The sequence below is a fragment of the Lampetra fluviatilis genome, chromosome 78 (assembly GCF_964198595.1).
Source record: "Lampetra fluviatilis chromosome 78, kcLamFluv1.1, whole genome shotgun sequence".
NCBI classification, from domain to species: Eukaryota; Metazoa; Chordata; class Hyperoartia; order Petromyzontiformes; family Petromyzontidae; genus Lampetra; species Lampetra fluviatilis.
The window spans coordinates 1,713,809-1,726,492 of NC_136352.1; the positions used below are offsets into that span (position 1 = coordinate 1,713,809).

At 43.0% G+C, this 12,684-nt stretch overlaps 1 protein-coding gene across 3 annotated transcripts in view; it reads left to right on the top strand.

Annotated features, from left to right (window-relative positions):
* LOC144953553 (uncharacterized) overlaps nucleotides 1-12,684 on the top strand; it is a 31,319-nt gene that overhangs the window by 5,899 nt on the left and 12,736 nt on the right. The window contains exons 2-3 of one of the 3 annotated variants that reach the window (XM_078884116.1): nucleotides 1,363-1,463; nucleotides 2,894-4,021. In XM_078884116.1, coding sequence (XP_078740242.1) covers nucleotides 2,904-4,021 — 1,118 coding nt within the window. In that variant the 5' untranslated portion in view covers nucleotides 1,363-1,463; nucleotides 2,894-2,903. Of the gene's footprint in view, nucleotides 1-1,362; nucleotides 1,464-2,893; nucleotides 9,782-12,684 lie in introns of those variants that run through there. The other 2 variants (XM_078884112.1, XM_078884113.1) reach the window with 2 other exon arrangements.

Sequence of the window (12,684 nt, forward strand, 5' to 3'; positions counted from 1 at the left end):
AACGAACTGAGATTAGGAGCACACTCTTAAAGGGAGTGTGTGTGATAGTATGTGTGCGTTGCTATGGGCAACTACAGGTCAGCTGTCTCGCGCATGGCAGATGCGTGATTTGGCGCGCGCTCAGCGTAGTAATTTTCTAATTAATAGTACTAAATTGTTATATCATGTGACCTCCTTTGCCTTTTGGCGTCCTCTGGTCTCACACTGTTTGAGACTAGGCTCGAAAGAAAGCTGTCTCTGGTGTGGACCAATCAGTTTCAAAGACATTGCATCTTCTATCAGAGCATGATGTGGTTAATGCAGACATTCCTTGCAAAAGGTTTCAGTTTGGTGTTTTAACATCTTAACACCTATTTTGTTGCTAGAAAAAAGGGGAAACCCTATTCTTATTAAAAATATTTCTTAACTACTTTAAAGTTGACGGACGCAAAATACGAATAGCACTGGCTCACCACGGGGCTTATTGCGTGGTACCCACGTACTTTTTTTTACGTCAACCCCACGGTTCGTGAGTCAAATCCGTTGCAAGTTTTGTCCACAGACAAACAAAAAATGACTTGTATAGGTAAGATGTTAATGAGCCATGTGAAATGTATGTGTATTTAAGAGTTTATCTTTGTGGGGATCTGTGGAGCAGTTATTTTACTGCATTATAAACTCAACAATTAGTTTGATTATCGCTGACAGCAAACATGATTGATAAGTGAAAGCTGAACTTATTGTGGGCCTCTGCTATTTTGATTGATCTTAAATTAATTACATGGTGAAGTGAGGAAGCATTAATATTTAACAGATGAAGGTGGCCAGGCATGGTTCTGGACACACCACCACCTTTTTACCACGCCAGTGTGTGACAGTGTGAAGTTTGTATTTGCAGTAAAGTATATTAACTATTGAACATGGAGGTTAAGTAAAAACAGCTTATTTTAGTTTTCCTCTGGAACTTTTTGTAAGAATGGAAACAGGAAATGAACACAGCATATATGCTGCTGAAGTTAGATCTGTTCATCCAAGCATTCAAGCAAATCTGAGCCTGGCTTCACACCTCTAAGGTGTGATTGAACATTAATTTATGCATTTCTGCATAATACAAATAGTATTCTTGATTTGAAGCTTTCGTGACTGCATGAATCCATACTCTTTGGTTCTTTCGGTAAAGTCACAGACACAACTTTAACCGAGAAGATGGGTCCAAACTGAGCAATCATTGGAAGGACGTTATTAACCAGTTAAAGTCTAAACTGACGGTGATGTCTCCATCCTACCTGCCCATGTCAGCTGTTATTTCCGACTTTGTGTGTCTTTCTTTCTCTCTCTCTGTGCTGCCCTGCTCCCCCCCCTTCTCTTTCCCCCCCCCTGCAGCTGACCCCTCCAGTGCTGCTGTGGTGGCCCACTTTACTCCACTGACCCGGGTGCTACTGCGGGGTCTTTCTGCCCCCCCTCTCTCCACCCCTACTGCTGAGGTCTATATAACCTCGTGCCACGGCAGATCTCTCGCCTACTTCAGCAGTTTTTTTTCTTGCTGTGGTTGTCCCACCTGATGACGATTGCTTGTGTTGTGATCGAAACGTCGTGATCTATTATTTTTTCCACCTCCATGACTTTAGCGAAAGAACCAAAGAGTACAAATAGTATAATTTTCTACACCCTTGCTATATGTTAGCTGAATTTTGCTTTTATATATACAGTAGAACCTCGGTATACGTCGTTAATTCGTTCCAGAAGGTAGGACTTATACCGAAAATGACGTATACCAAACAAATTTTTCCCATAAGAAATAAAGGGAAAGGAAATAATCTGTTCCAGAGGAAAATAAATATTTTACATGGCATATTATACATTAATCGGGTTGTATGAAATAATTTAGACACTAATTACTAAAATGCATACAGAAGCCACGTGACCGCGCTGCTGCCAGCTGCGCTGGTCACGTGGCGTGGCTCAACCCCGCAAGTCGCGCGCGCCTCGACCTGGGGCTCCACCCTCCATTGGGGCAGCCCCCCACGCCCCTCTCTCCCACGTCCCCCACCCCTCTCCCCCACGCCCCCCACCCCTCTCCCCCACTTGCCCCGCCCCTCTCCACCACGCCACCCCGCCCCTCTCGCTTTGTTTCAGTCATGAACGGGCATACGCGGGTACTGTACGCGGTGACTCATCCCGACCCATACAAGTTTTAGCAAACGCGTCGTATCCCAAGCAAGACGTCGTATCCCAAGACATTTTTCCCCCGAAAAAAACACGACGTATACCAAATAAGACGTATTCCAAAGTGGTCGTATACCAAGGTTCCACTGTATTCCTTTTGTAGCCAGACAGCCAAAATTGTGTGCTTGGTGTTTTGGGTTAACATTTATTTTGGAAGTTACTAAGGCCTCCAGGCATATTTATAACCATTTGCCCTCTCATTGTGTCCCTTAACAGCCCTTGCGATGAATTGGGGAATATATATAAAAGGGAAATTTGTGAATATGTGTGTCTGTTTGAAATATTTAGCTTACTTCCCAACATGCAACAAACTTGAAATTTGGCATGTGGGTAGTTTCCAGACTGTACACAATGCAAAAATTATAAAAATTTACTTCTATATTTGGGGGGGGGGGGAATGACCATGAAGTGTGTGGTGTCGACCCGCATACAGGACTGGTGAGAATCGATATCTGGTGAGCGTTTGTATATGTTATGTTTTAAGTTTTGGGAAGTTTTTAAATATACTTTTCCTCCGGGCAATGCCGGATACTTCCCGCGAGTCTTGAATTTCTGAATAAGTATAGACGTGTAATTAATGCGTGACTGTGTATATATATTCATTCCTCTGTGCCTCGATACTGACGTATATTGTGTGGATATGTTTTACTGTCTGCAGCTGACGCTTCTTCTGACTCTTCCTCTGCAGAATTGGTCTGATGGAGCAAAGGCACTCGGCGCAGCTCGGTACAAAAAGACAACAATGCGACCAGTATGCAAACAGCATGTATTGTACTGGAAATGTAACAAGGCACCAGAGAAATCACATAGGAGAGAACCGCTTCAAGTGCACTGTGTGTGAGAAGGCATTTGCAAAGTCATCAGTTCTTCAGAGACACCAGAGAACACACACAGGAGAGAAACCCTTCAGGTGCACTTTGTGCAATAAAGCATTTGCAAATTCATCAGATCTTCAAAAACACCAAAGAACACACACAGGAGAGAAACCCTTCAAGTGCAGTGTGTGTGAGAAGGCATTTGCACAGTCATCACTTCTTCAGAGCCACCAGAGAACACACACGGGAGAGAAACCCTTCAGGTGCACTCTGTGCGGGAAGCCCTTTGCAGTGTCATCACATCTTACAGAACACCAGAGAAGGCACACAGGAGAGAAACCTTTTAAGTGCACTGCCTGTGAGAAGACATTTGCATGGTCATCAGATCTTTCAAAACACCAAAGAACACACACAGGAGAAAAACCCTTCAAGTGCATTGTGTGTGAGAAGGCATTTGCACAGTTATCAAATCTTAAAAAACACCATAGAACACACACAGGAGAGAAACCCTTCAAGTGCAGTTTGTGTGGGAAGGTATTTTCAGGTTCATCTCCTCTTAAACGACACCAGAGAACGCACACGGGAGATAAATCCTTCAGGTGCCTTTTGTGCAATAAAGCGTTTGCAAATTCATCAGATCTTCAAAAACACAAGAGAACACACACGGGAGAGAAACTCTTCAAGTGCAGTGTGTGTGAGAAGGCATTTGCAAAGTCATCAGTTCTTCAGAGACACCGGAGAACACACACAGGAGAGAAACCCTTCAGGTGCACTATGTGTGAGAAGGCATTTACAGAGTCATCACATCTTAAAAAACACCAGAGAATGCACACAGGAGAGAAACCCTTCAAGTGCAGTGTGTGTGGGAAGGCATTTTCAAGTTCATCTGATCTTAAAAGACACCAGATACTACACACAGGAGATAAACCATTCAAGTGCACTCTATGCAGGAAGGCGTTTGCACAGTCACCACAGCTTCATAGACACCAGAGGACACACAGGCATCAGAAGATCCCCAGGGAGTGTAGTCTGAAATCGACTTGTGAAAGTCAAAGTGCTGCAATGAGCCCATCCCTCCTGATAAAAGAACCAGAAGTAAATTCCAGCTTGGACACTATGAAATGTATCAAGGTGAAATGTGAAGTGATGGTGACGAGCGAAGAAGTGAAGTTAAAATGTGAAGAAGTGATGGTGAAGAGCGATGAAGTGAAGGTGAAATGTGAAGAAGTAATGGTGAAGATTGAAGAAGTGACGGTAAAATGTGAAAATGAAGATTCAACTCCAAAATCGCACCTTCACATTGATGGAGGCAACGTGAAGCAGGAGGAGAATTCTGACTGAGGCAGAGCATGGCAACTCCGAGCAGTTTGTGGAAGTGGAGGTGTGGGTGGACTTCTTGGACAATACAAACTCAAATTGAGACCCTGTAGATGTGCAAGCTTGACAATGAAGCTCCAATAGATTCACTTTGTCACAGGCCTTCAATTAAAATAATGTGAAGTTGAACACTCAATTTCCAGGTTCAAATCTGCAAAGGAAGAGCAGCCAGTATTTGCGGACCTGCGGGTTGGGTAGATCTCTATCCAGAAGCCAGAGCCAATAAGCTCCCAAGAATTCAGAATGTTTTTATAATAATATTAGCATTTATCTGGTGCTTGCTTAATAGCCTCAGCAACTCGAAGTTTCATATCTCATCACAAACAGTGCTGCAATGAGCCCATCCCTCCTGAAAAAAGAACCAGAGGTGAATTCCAGCGTGGATACTATAAAATGTATCAAGGTAAAATTTGAAGAGGTGACAGTGAAGAGCGAAGAAGTGAAGGTGAAATGTGAAGATGAAGATTCAACTCCAAAATCGGACCTTCATATCGATGGAGGTAACGTGAAGCAGGAGGAGAATTCTGACTGTGAGGCAGAGCGAGGCAACTCCCAGCAGTTTGTGGAAGTGGAGGTGTGGGTGGACTTCTTAGACAATACAAAGTGAAATGGAGACCCTGTAGATGTGTAAGCTTGAGACAATGAAGCTCCAATAGATTCACCTTTGTCACAGGCCTTTAATCAGTAAGAGCAGCCAGTATTTGCGGACCTGTGGGTTGGGGAGATCTCTAACTCGCAGCGAGAGTCAATAAGCTCCCAAGCATTCACTATGTTATAATAATATTAGCATTCATATGGTGCTTGCTTAATTGCCTCAGCAACTCTGAGTTTTGTATCATATCTCATCACAAACACTCGAAGAGAATGCATATATGCCTTTTCCAAAAATGTATCTTAAGAGTGATTTGCCTTTTTTATAATTTTGATCGGGATGGAGCGCTGGGGCACGAGAAGGGTGAGCCCCCCGCCTCCTGCCTTGCCACACAAAAGACAGCTGGAGGATAATTACTCACAAGCCTGGTTGGGAAGTTATAAAATGTAATAAATAAATAAAATGGCAAACCCAAGGGGGGAGGGCTAATGAGATTCTGCAGGAAATCCCCAGTTGACTTCAAGAGAAGGCTGCCATGAAGGAAACAACCCACAATAAAACAAGACGGAAACTGCAGGGGTCACGAGAACCTCCCTTGGATAGCAAAATCCACCCATGGGCAGTTAATCAGTACAACAGTAAAGTTCAAAGCTTAGAGAATAAGAAGCACGGATCCCTAGCGATACAGACGGGGAGCAAAGGTTAATAAAACCCTCGGAATATCCTTGGTAACAACTTTGGTATACCACAAATCTTGGTTAAGCATGAACCAAGTAATAAATATGAAAGTGTTAGACCTAGGGTCATTCAGCAGAGGTACAATGTGAAATATGTCAATCTCACACGAACAAGATAATATGTATTCCACGGGATCAGAGCCTCAACAACTGCCTTTGTCTTCCAGTAGCTAACAGCACATGGTAGTAGTAAATTATGTATGCAGGGGGGCGCCTTCCCCTAATATATCAATACCATGCAAGAATTCTAAACTGCGACGTGAGTGATGTGAACTCTGCTCAAAACGCACTTTGAGTCGCAGAGTAAAAACTGTGGAATGGTACGGTACCAAGCTATAATATGAGAGGACGGAATACATGGCGACAGCAAGCACACCCGTGCACAATAGGTCACGACTTCAAAGGCCACAGCGCGCCTTTTTGAGAGAAACTGCAAGTCTGATGTTAAAAAAATGTAATACTTCCAACCCAGGGTGGGAGTGTGGGGAACGTTGCCCAAAACGTGAACAGAAACATGGCAGTAATAAAGACATCTGGACAACAAACAGCCAAAGTGACTTCAAAAGGAAAACAGCTGTCCCTTTGTGAGATAAAAGAGCCCGAGGTATAAAAAATTCAGATATAAGCAAGAACAGAAATCAGTACTGCTCAAAGAATCACCCAACTGCGACTGTGTAGAAGTCCAAACCATCAAGCACATCACCTATGAATGCTCCATCAATGCACATCCTGGCGGTATCGCTGAAATCCACACTGCGTCAACCACATCATTGGACTTGATGAGGAACCTTTGCATTCATTTATGACGATCATTAAAAATAAAACCTTTGCTTTTCACAATGCCATACGAAAAACGAAGTACTGCGAGTGGCAGGCTCCAGGGATTGCCCTCGTGACTAGAAAATTAATAGGGTGCTTTGCATCAGCAGAAGCCACGCATCACGGAGAGGTTTCTTTCTGCATCATTGACAGGCTGCCAGCCAAGGCTGGTGCTCGCAGTATTACAATACAAACGTGGGGAAGAGTGCCATAGCATTACTATTCCCGGTGGCGAGGTCGCTGTGTACAGCTAACACGTACGATCATAGAGTGACAATCGTTCTGATTGTGCTCCGATCAAAGTCAACCCTCCGAGGGAAAACTGGTGCAACCACTATTCTTGAGAGTGCCCCTTTAAATTGCAACCCATAGGCGATGTTTAGTTGAGGGTCGGATCAAAGACTGACACGGAACGATATAACTTGATCTGTAGCGTGTCCTTTGTGCAGCACGAGTCGTACAGACAACTGGAAGAGGTCTCTTGTAGAGGTGGGGGGGGGGGGGTGAGACGACAGGCGCTGTCTCTCCAAGTCGCTCCACAGTCTACAAGGATCAACAGTGTCTGGTGCCAAGGGGGGTGACGCGTGGCAACTAGTGGACGAGCTGCGAGCGGTGTCTGGCGACGGGATGATCGCGCACATCGACGCAGACGGAGCCGGACCCATCATCCCTGCTAGCATGGGCATCACCGACAGCGTGACCAGCGTGCCGACTCGGCAACTACCGCAGCGGTGGAGAGAGACTGACCAAGCAGCCGAGAGCGCCGTGTTCGACACGCCAACCCAGCGCCCCTGCTGCAGACCTGTGGTGTTTTCTGTACAAGGAACACTGCACCTCGGAAGCTGCCAACTCAACAGTTAGCAAGAAGACAACACACACCCACACACAACGCGCATATTGCTACTAAGATTGTTTCAAAAAGTTATCTTGGTTTCGAAAAGGGTTGCCATCCCAAGGTGGTGCGTTAACTATTAGGTGATCATGAAAAGCATTGTTCTGTACATTGAGTTCCATTAATACAGTCGTTTAAAAGTATTTTGCAATTCATTGATGACACGATAAACATTTATAAGCATCTATGTTACGAATCTACACACAGGAATACTATTGTGTTGAGATGTTTCTTTTGATCACAGAATCTTGCCCGCAAATTCATTGATGTCCCATTAGCCAATTGATAAGCATCTGTTAGCCAAACAGGCACACGAGCATGCATACTATTGCTTCAGGACATTTTGTTAATTGCATAATCTTAATGAATTCATTGATGTCTACTTTTTTCCATTGGGCACATATTTCTTTAGCATGTTTCGTATGAATATATATTTTGAAGGACTTTTCCTATCGCCGTGTATGGTTGCGCTACTCTGAAGAGTTAGGCGATTGTTCTGTTACTCAGTTTTAACAAAGGTAACCATTGAGGGTTAATTGTATGGCTCAAGGAGTAGGACATCTTCAGGAGTACGGTGTTAACAATTCTGATCGTAAGTGTATTTGCATATTAAGAGTGTTTTTAGATATTAAAGTTGCTTAACATAGAATAATCTGAGTTGTTCCTTTCTAGGTTCATGCGTAATAACCTTAATTATAAGAGCTGTATTCTGCAGTGAGATCTGAATTCTCAGACCTGACAGAATTACACTAAAACAGAATCAGTAAAAGTTAAAACGAGAATCGTTGGATTATCACAATTGGCAATACAACCTTCGACATTGCATACATTGATATTCCATAATTTGCATAATTTTAAGAAATTACACTTTTTATTGTATTATCACGATTGGTAATACATCCTCGACAACAAAGCTGAGTCATTTGCATAGTGGCATACATTTACATAATTCCAGATATTTGCGTCATGTTAGAAAATGTCACTTTTCATTGTATTATCACGATTGGTAATACACCCCTAGGTAATGAAGCCGAGCCTAATTTGCATAAATGTTAATACTGTATCATAAATTAGCATAATTCAATACAATTACATGTTATCTATTTACTTTTTTCATTACACGATATTAAACAAGCACCCCAAGTGGCAGCTGCCTCTGTGTGGCATAAGGTGGCCCTGCACCAGCCCGCATATGGGCATGAGTCTGTCAGTAGAGGGCGATGATTGTTGCATAATCTCAGTTGTGTAATTTGTGAGTAATGTTTCGAATTTGCCAAATTTTAACCACGATGCCAGCATGCAATTGCCTCCAATCAACTGTTAAGCAGACGATGCATATTTGTAATTAATGTTCCTGGACGAACCAGGGATGCCTGTCGGATTTGAACCTTGAACTTCTGCAACTAAAATAGAATGCACTCAATCTGAATGCTGCAGGTGTCGGCCTCATTCGACAGATCAACTTGTAAATACGATATAACATGATGAAGTACATTTCAGTGCAGTAATTACATTTTGGCAATATGCCTATCGATAATTTAGATTTATAATTTAATTAATAATTGTCTTATTTTGTGCGTACATGTAACATTTTGTCTATCAGGGTCAAACATGGAATCCATAATATAGCTTTTTGAGTTAGATCGCGTAAATATATAAATGTGTCGTTAAAACCCGCCACCACCCGACACGGCCAACAAGTAAGGGTTGTCACGTGAACAGAACATGCTAATTTGTCACAAGTACAGCAAACCGGAACACATGATTGTTCGGAGAAAGTGTGTGTTTTGGAAGTAACCTGTAAAGATAACTCATGTGAGAGCTATCCTTGTGATACGGGTCGAGGGGTATTTTTCGTGATTCAGGAAGCATCTGCCTCTGGAACATTGTCTTTGAAATAAAGAACATTAGCATCATTCATCAGTTACAAGGCATACCACTTACAAGTTACGTATAGGGGACACATTCTCTACAACACGAATTAAAATTTTGTATTACGTGTATTTTAGATTTTGTCGAACTAGGACGAGAAATGCTCCTTAACATCTGGATGTTCGTAACTATCGGTTGAAGCCAGCCTGACTGCTGTTGAGACACTGTCCACCAATACCGGTCCACAGGTGGCTTGCACTGAATCAATGATGCACTCCCAGAAGGCTGTGCTATTTATAGTTTGTTTAAATTTTTTATTTGTTTCGTGAAGAGACCGATAAATGAAAGAGACGTCGTGTCTGCTGATCCGTTTCATAGCAAGGAGGTAATTTTAAGAGCACATTTGAAATGCATCATGGATTTTTGTTGCCGATTTCTATTCGGTTTTATTGAATTTTTAATTCTGTTTAAATAAAACTTAAATAACCGCGTCCATCGATATCCCACTGCTTACCACATGTTTGCTGAAATATGTAAAAGCCCCCTCTGGAGACGTCACCTCAAAGTCACGAGTGGGTGACGTTAGCGCCTCTCTATCTCTGGTTTGTGACCTCACCAAGAGCAGAACTCCCCTCGTCACGGGACGTGACGACTGTGCACTGAGTCTTGGAATTCATTTTCACGGTCATCAAATCTTGACCGACACCAGAGAACACGCACAGAATAGGAGCCCATCAGGTACACTGTATGTGGTAATAACGTTTGCACGGTCATCAAATCTTCACAACCACCGGGGAACACATTAAAAAACTCTGTCAAGTACACTGTTTGAAGGCATTTTAAGTATTTTGAAACTGAAACGCGCATAAGCAGATCTATAAGGAGCAGAGTCTACATTAGAGGTGTGAAATTCCAAGTGCCACAATAAGCACATCGCTTGTAATGCAAGAACCATTAGAAGATTCTAGCTTGTGCAAAGACTGTCAGCAAGTCTCGACGTGAAGACGGTGTCGGCGAGGCTGGATGCAAAGACAAAGCGCCAGCAAGTCTGGAAGATCTTGGTGAGGAAATTCCACAGAGTAAAAGTAAAGTGAATAAAAGTCAATAAAAAAAAACCACTAACGTAGACTGGAGCAATTGTTATTAAGCTGGGTGAATGCACTGTCAGTCTATAATGTAGACTGTAGCCTGGCTTTTAACCTGAGTGAGCGTACTGACAGTAAAAAATAAAAAACCACGACGTTTCGATCACAACACAAGTGATCGTCTTCAGGAGGAAAGAGGGGGAAGGTCACCGAAGGTTATAAGGTTTAAAAAATTGTGGTACAAGATCTACGCAGTGAAGTGGGTGGGATGCTGTTCCTTGGGGTAAGAAAACAACACAAATTAAGTCATAACTTAATCTGTGCTCCCTTGACAAGAAATCAAATCACTCAAAGTGGGTGATCCCATCTATACAATGTTGCTGAGTTTATAACCATTATATCGGTTGAAATAGTGTCTGTATATATATGGATTGCTTCATGAACGAATCTTTGTTGATAGCCAGTGGGCTTGCAAAGCACCATCATCTTCGAGAAATTAATTTCGTGTGAATCAGCCGCTTTAAAATAATCAGCCATGGCAGAAGTATTGGTCCTACTGTGTTTCAAATCTGCCTTATGCTCATGAACACGGTCCGAGACATGTCGCTTAGTTTCCCCAAACTAAGCTGTATCTGCTGCCGCAGATACAGCTCAGTTTGTAGATGCCGGGATATTGCATGTCAGACATCTTGTCCTTCACAGATGGGATCAGATCACGATTTTTTTACTGTATTAAATCGGACCTGGATCGTGTGTTTGTTCATGATTTTGGAAATATTTTTGGTTACCCCTGCTATGTATGGCATGATGATGGTTTTGATTGGATCCTCAGATGGCTCCTTCCTCACGGTTGGGGTGATGGTTTTGCGGATTGTGTAGTCAGAATATCCATTCGCCTTGAGAGCTTGGTGCACGTGTTTGAGTTCACTGGTTAGGGGTTCATGGTCGGAGCGTAGCGGCGACGACGGAGCTGGTCTTGTGGAAGAAGAACCACGTGGTGAAAGACGAAGGGATGACGACGAGCAGCGACGGAGCCAGGACCCAGACCCCACACTCCAGCCCCGAACCTCTGGTTCAGTGCTCCTTATATATGCCTGGCGCGGCCAAGCTCCACCTCTGGCCACACCCCTTTCTAGAACCTAGAATCTTCTAGACTGAATCCGCCCTTCACATTTACCCCAGATACACCCCTTCAGAATGTGGCTTTATGTAATGCAGCTATAACTGTAATTACCCCTTCAGGCTGGCAGGTGTCACCCTGTAATTACAGATGTAAAACATACTATTGTGTCATTCAAAACGCATGTTGGTGTCATGGTAAATATTTGAGTTATTCCAAACATCCAGAAATTACATAATGGAGATTCGACATCAATCATCGCCCCCTACTGACAGACTCATGTCCACATGCAGGGGGAGCTGCCACTTGGAGGTGCTCTTCGAGTGTTTGTTATGAGATATGATACAAAACTCCGAGTTGCTGAGGCGATTGAGCAAACACCATATAAATGCTAATATTAATATAAAATTCGTAAATGCTTGGGAGCTTATTGGCTCTGGCTCCTGGTTAGAGATCTACCCAACCCACAGGTCCACAAATACTGGCCCCTCTTACTCTGCAGGTTGAAACTAGCAATTGAGTGTTCAATTTCACATTCTTTCATTAAAGGCCTGTGACAAAGGTGAATCTATTGGGTCTTCATAGTCTCAAGCTTACACATCTACCAGGTCTCCATTTGAATTGGTATTGTCTAAGAAGTCCACCCACAGCTCTACTTCCTCATAATATCCTCTTTGGTTCTTTCGGTAAAGTCACGTAGGTATAAAAATAAAATAAATCACGACGTTTCGGGCGCAACACAAGAATCCGTCATCAGGTGAGAAAGCATGGCCTGCTGCTGATGCAGACTTTTTTAAAGGTTTGAAATGGGTGTAGCCCAAGGGTTATAAAGGAGTGGCTGGGTCTAGTGATGTTAATTAAGAAATTAGCATGTAACTGGGCACTGAAGTAGATATGATAATGTGAGAGATTAGCATGATGTTAATGTGAGGAATTAGCATGTAACTGGGCAGGGAAGTGGCTATGTTAAAGTGAGAGAATAGCATGAAATAACAGCTGACATAGGCAGGTAGGATGAAAACATCACAGTTAGTTAAGACTTTACCTGGTTAATACCGTCCTTCCAATGATTGCTCAGTTTGTACCCATCATCTCGGTTGAAGTTGTGTCTGTGTTTATATATCTGAATGGCTTCATGAACAAATCTCTGAAGGTAGCTGGTCGGTTTGC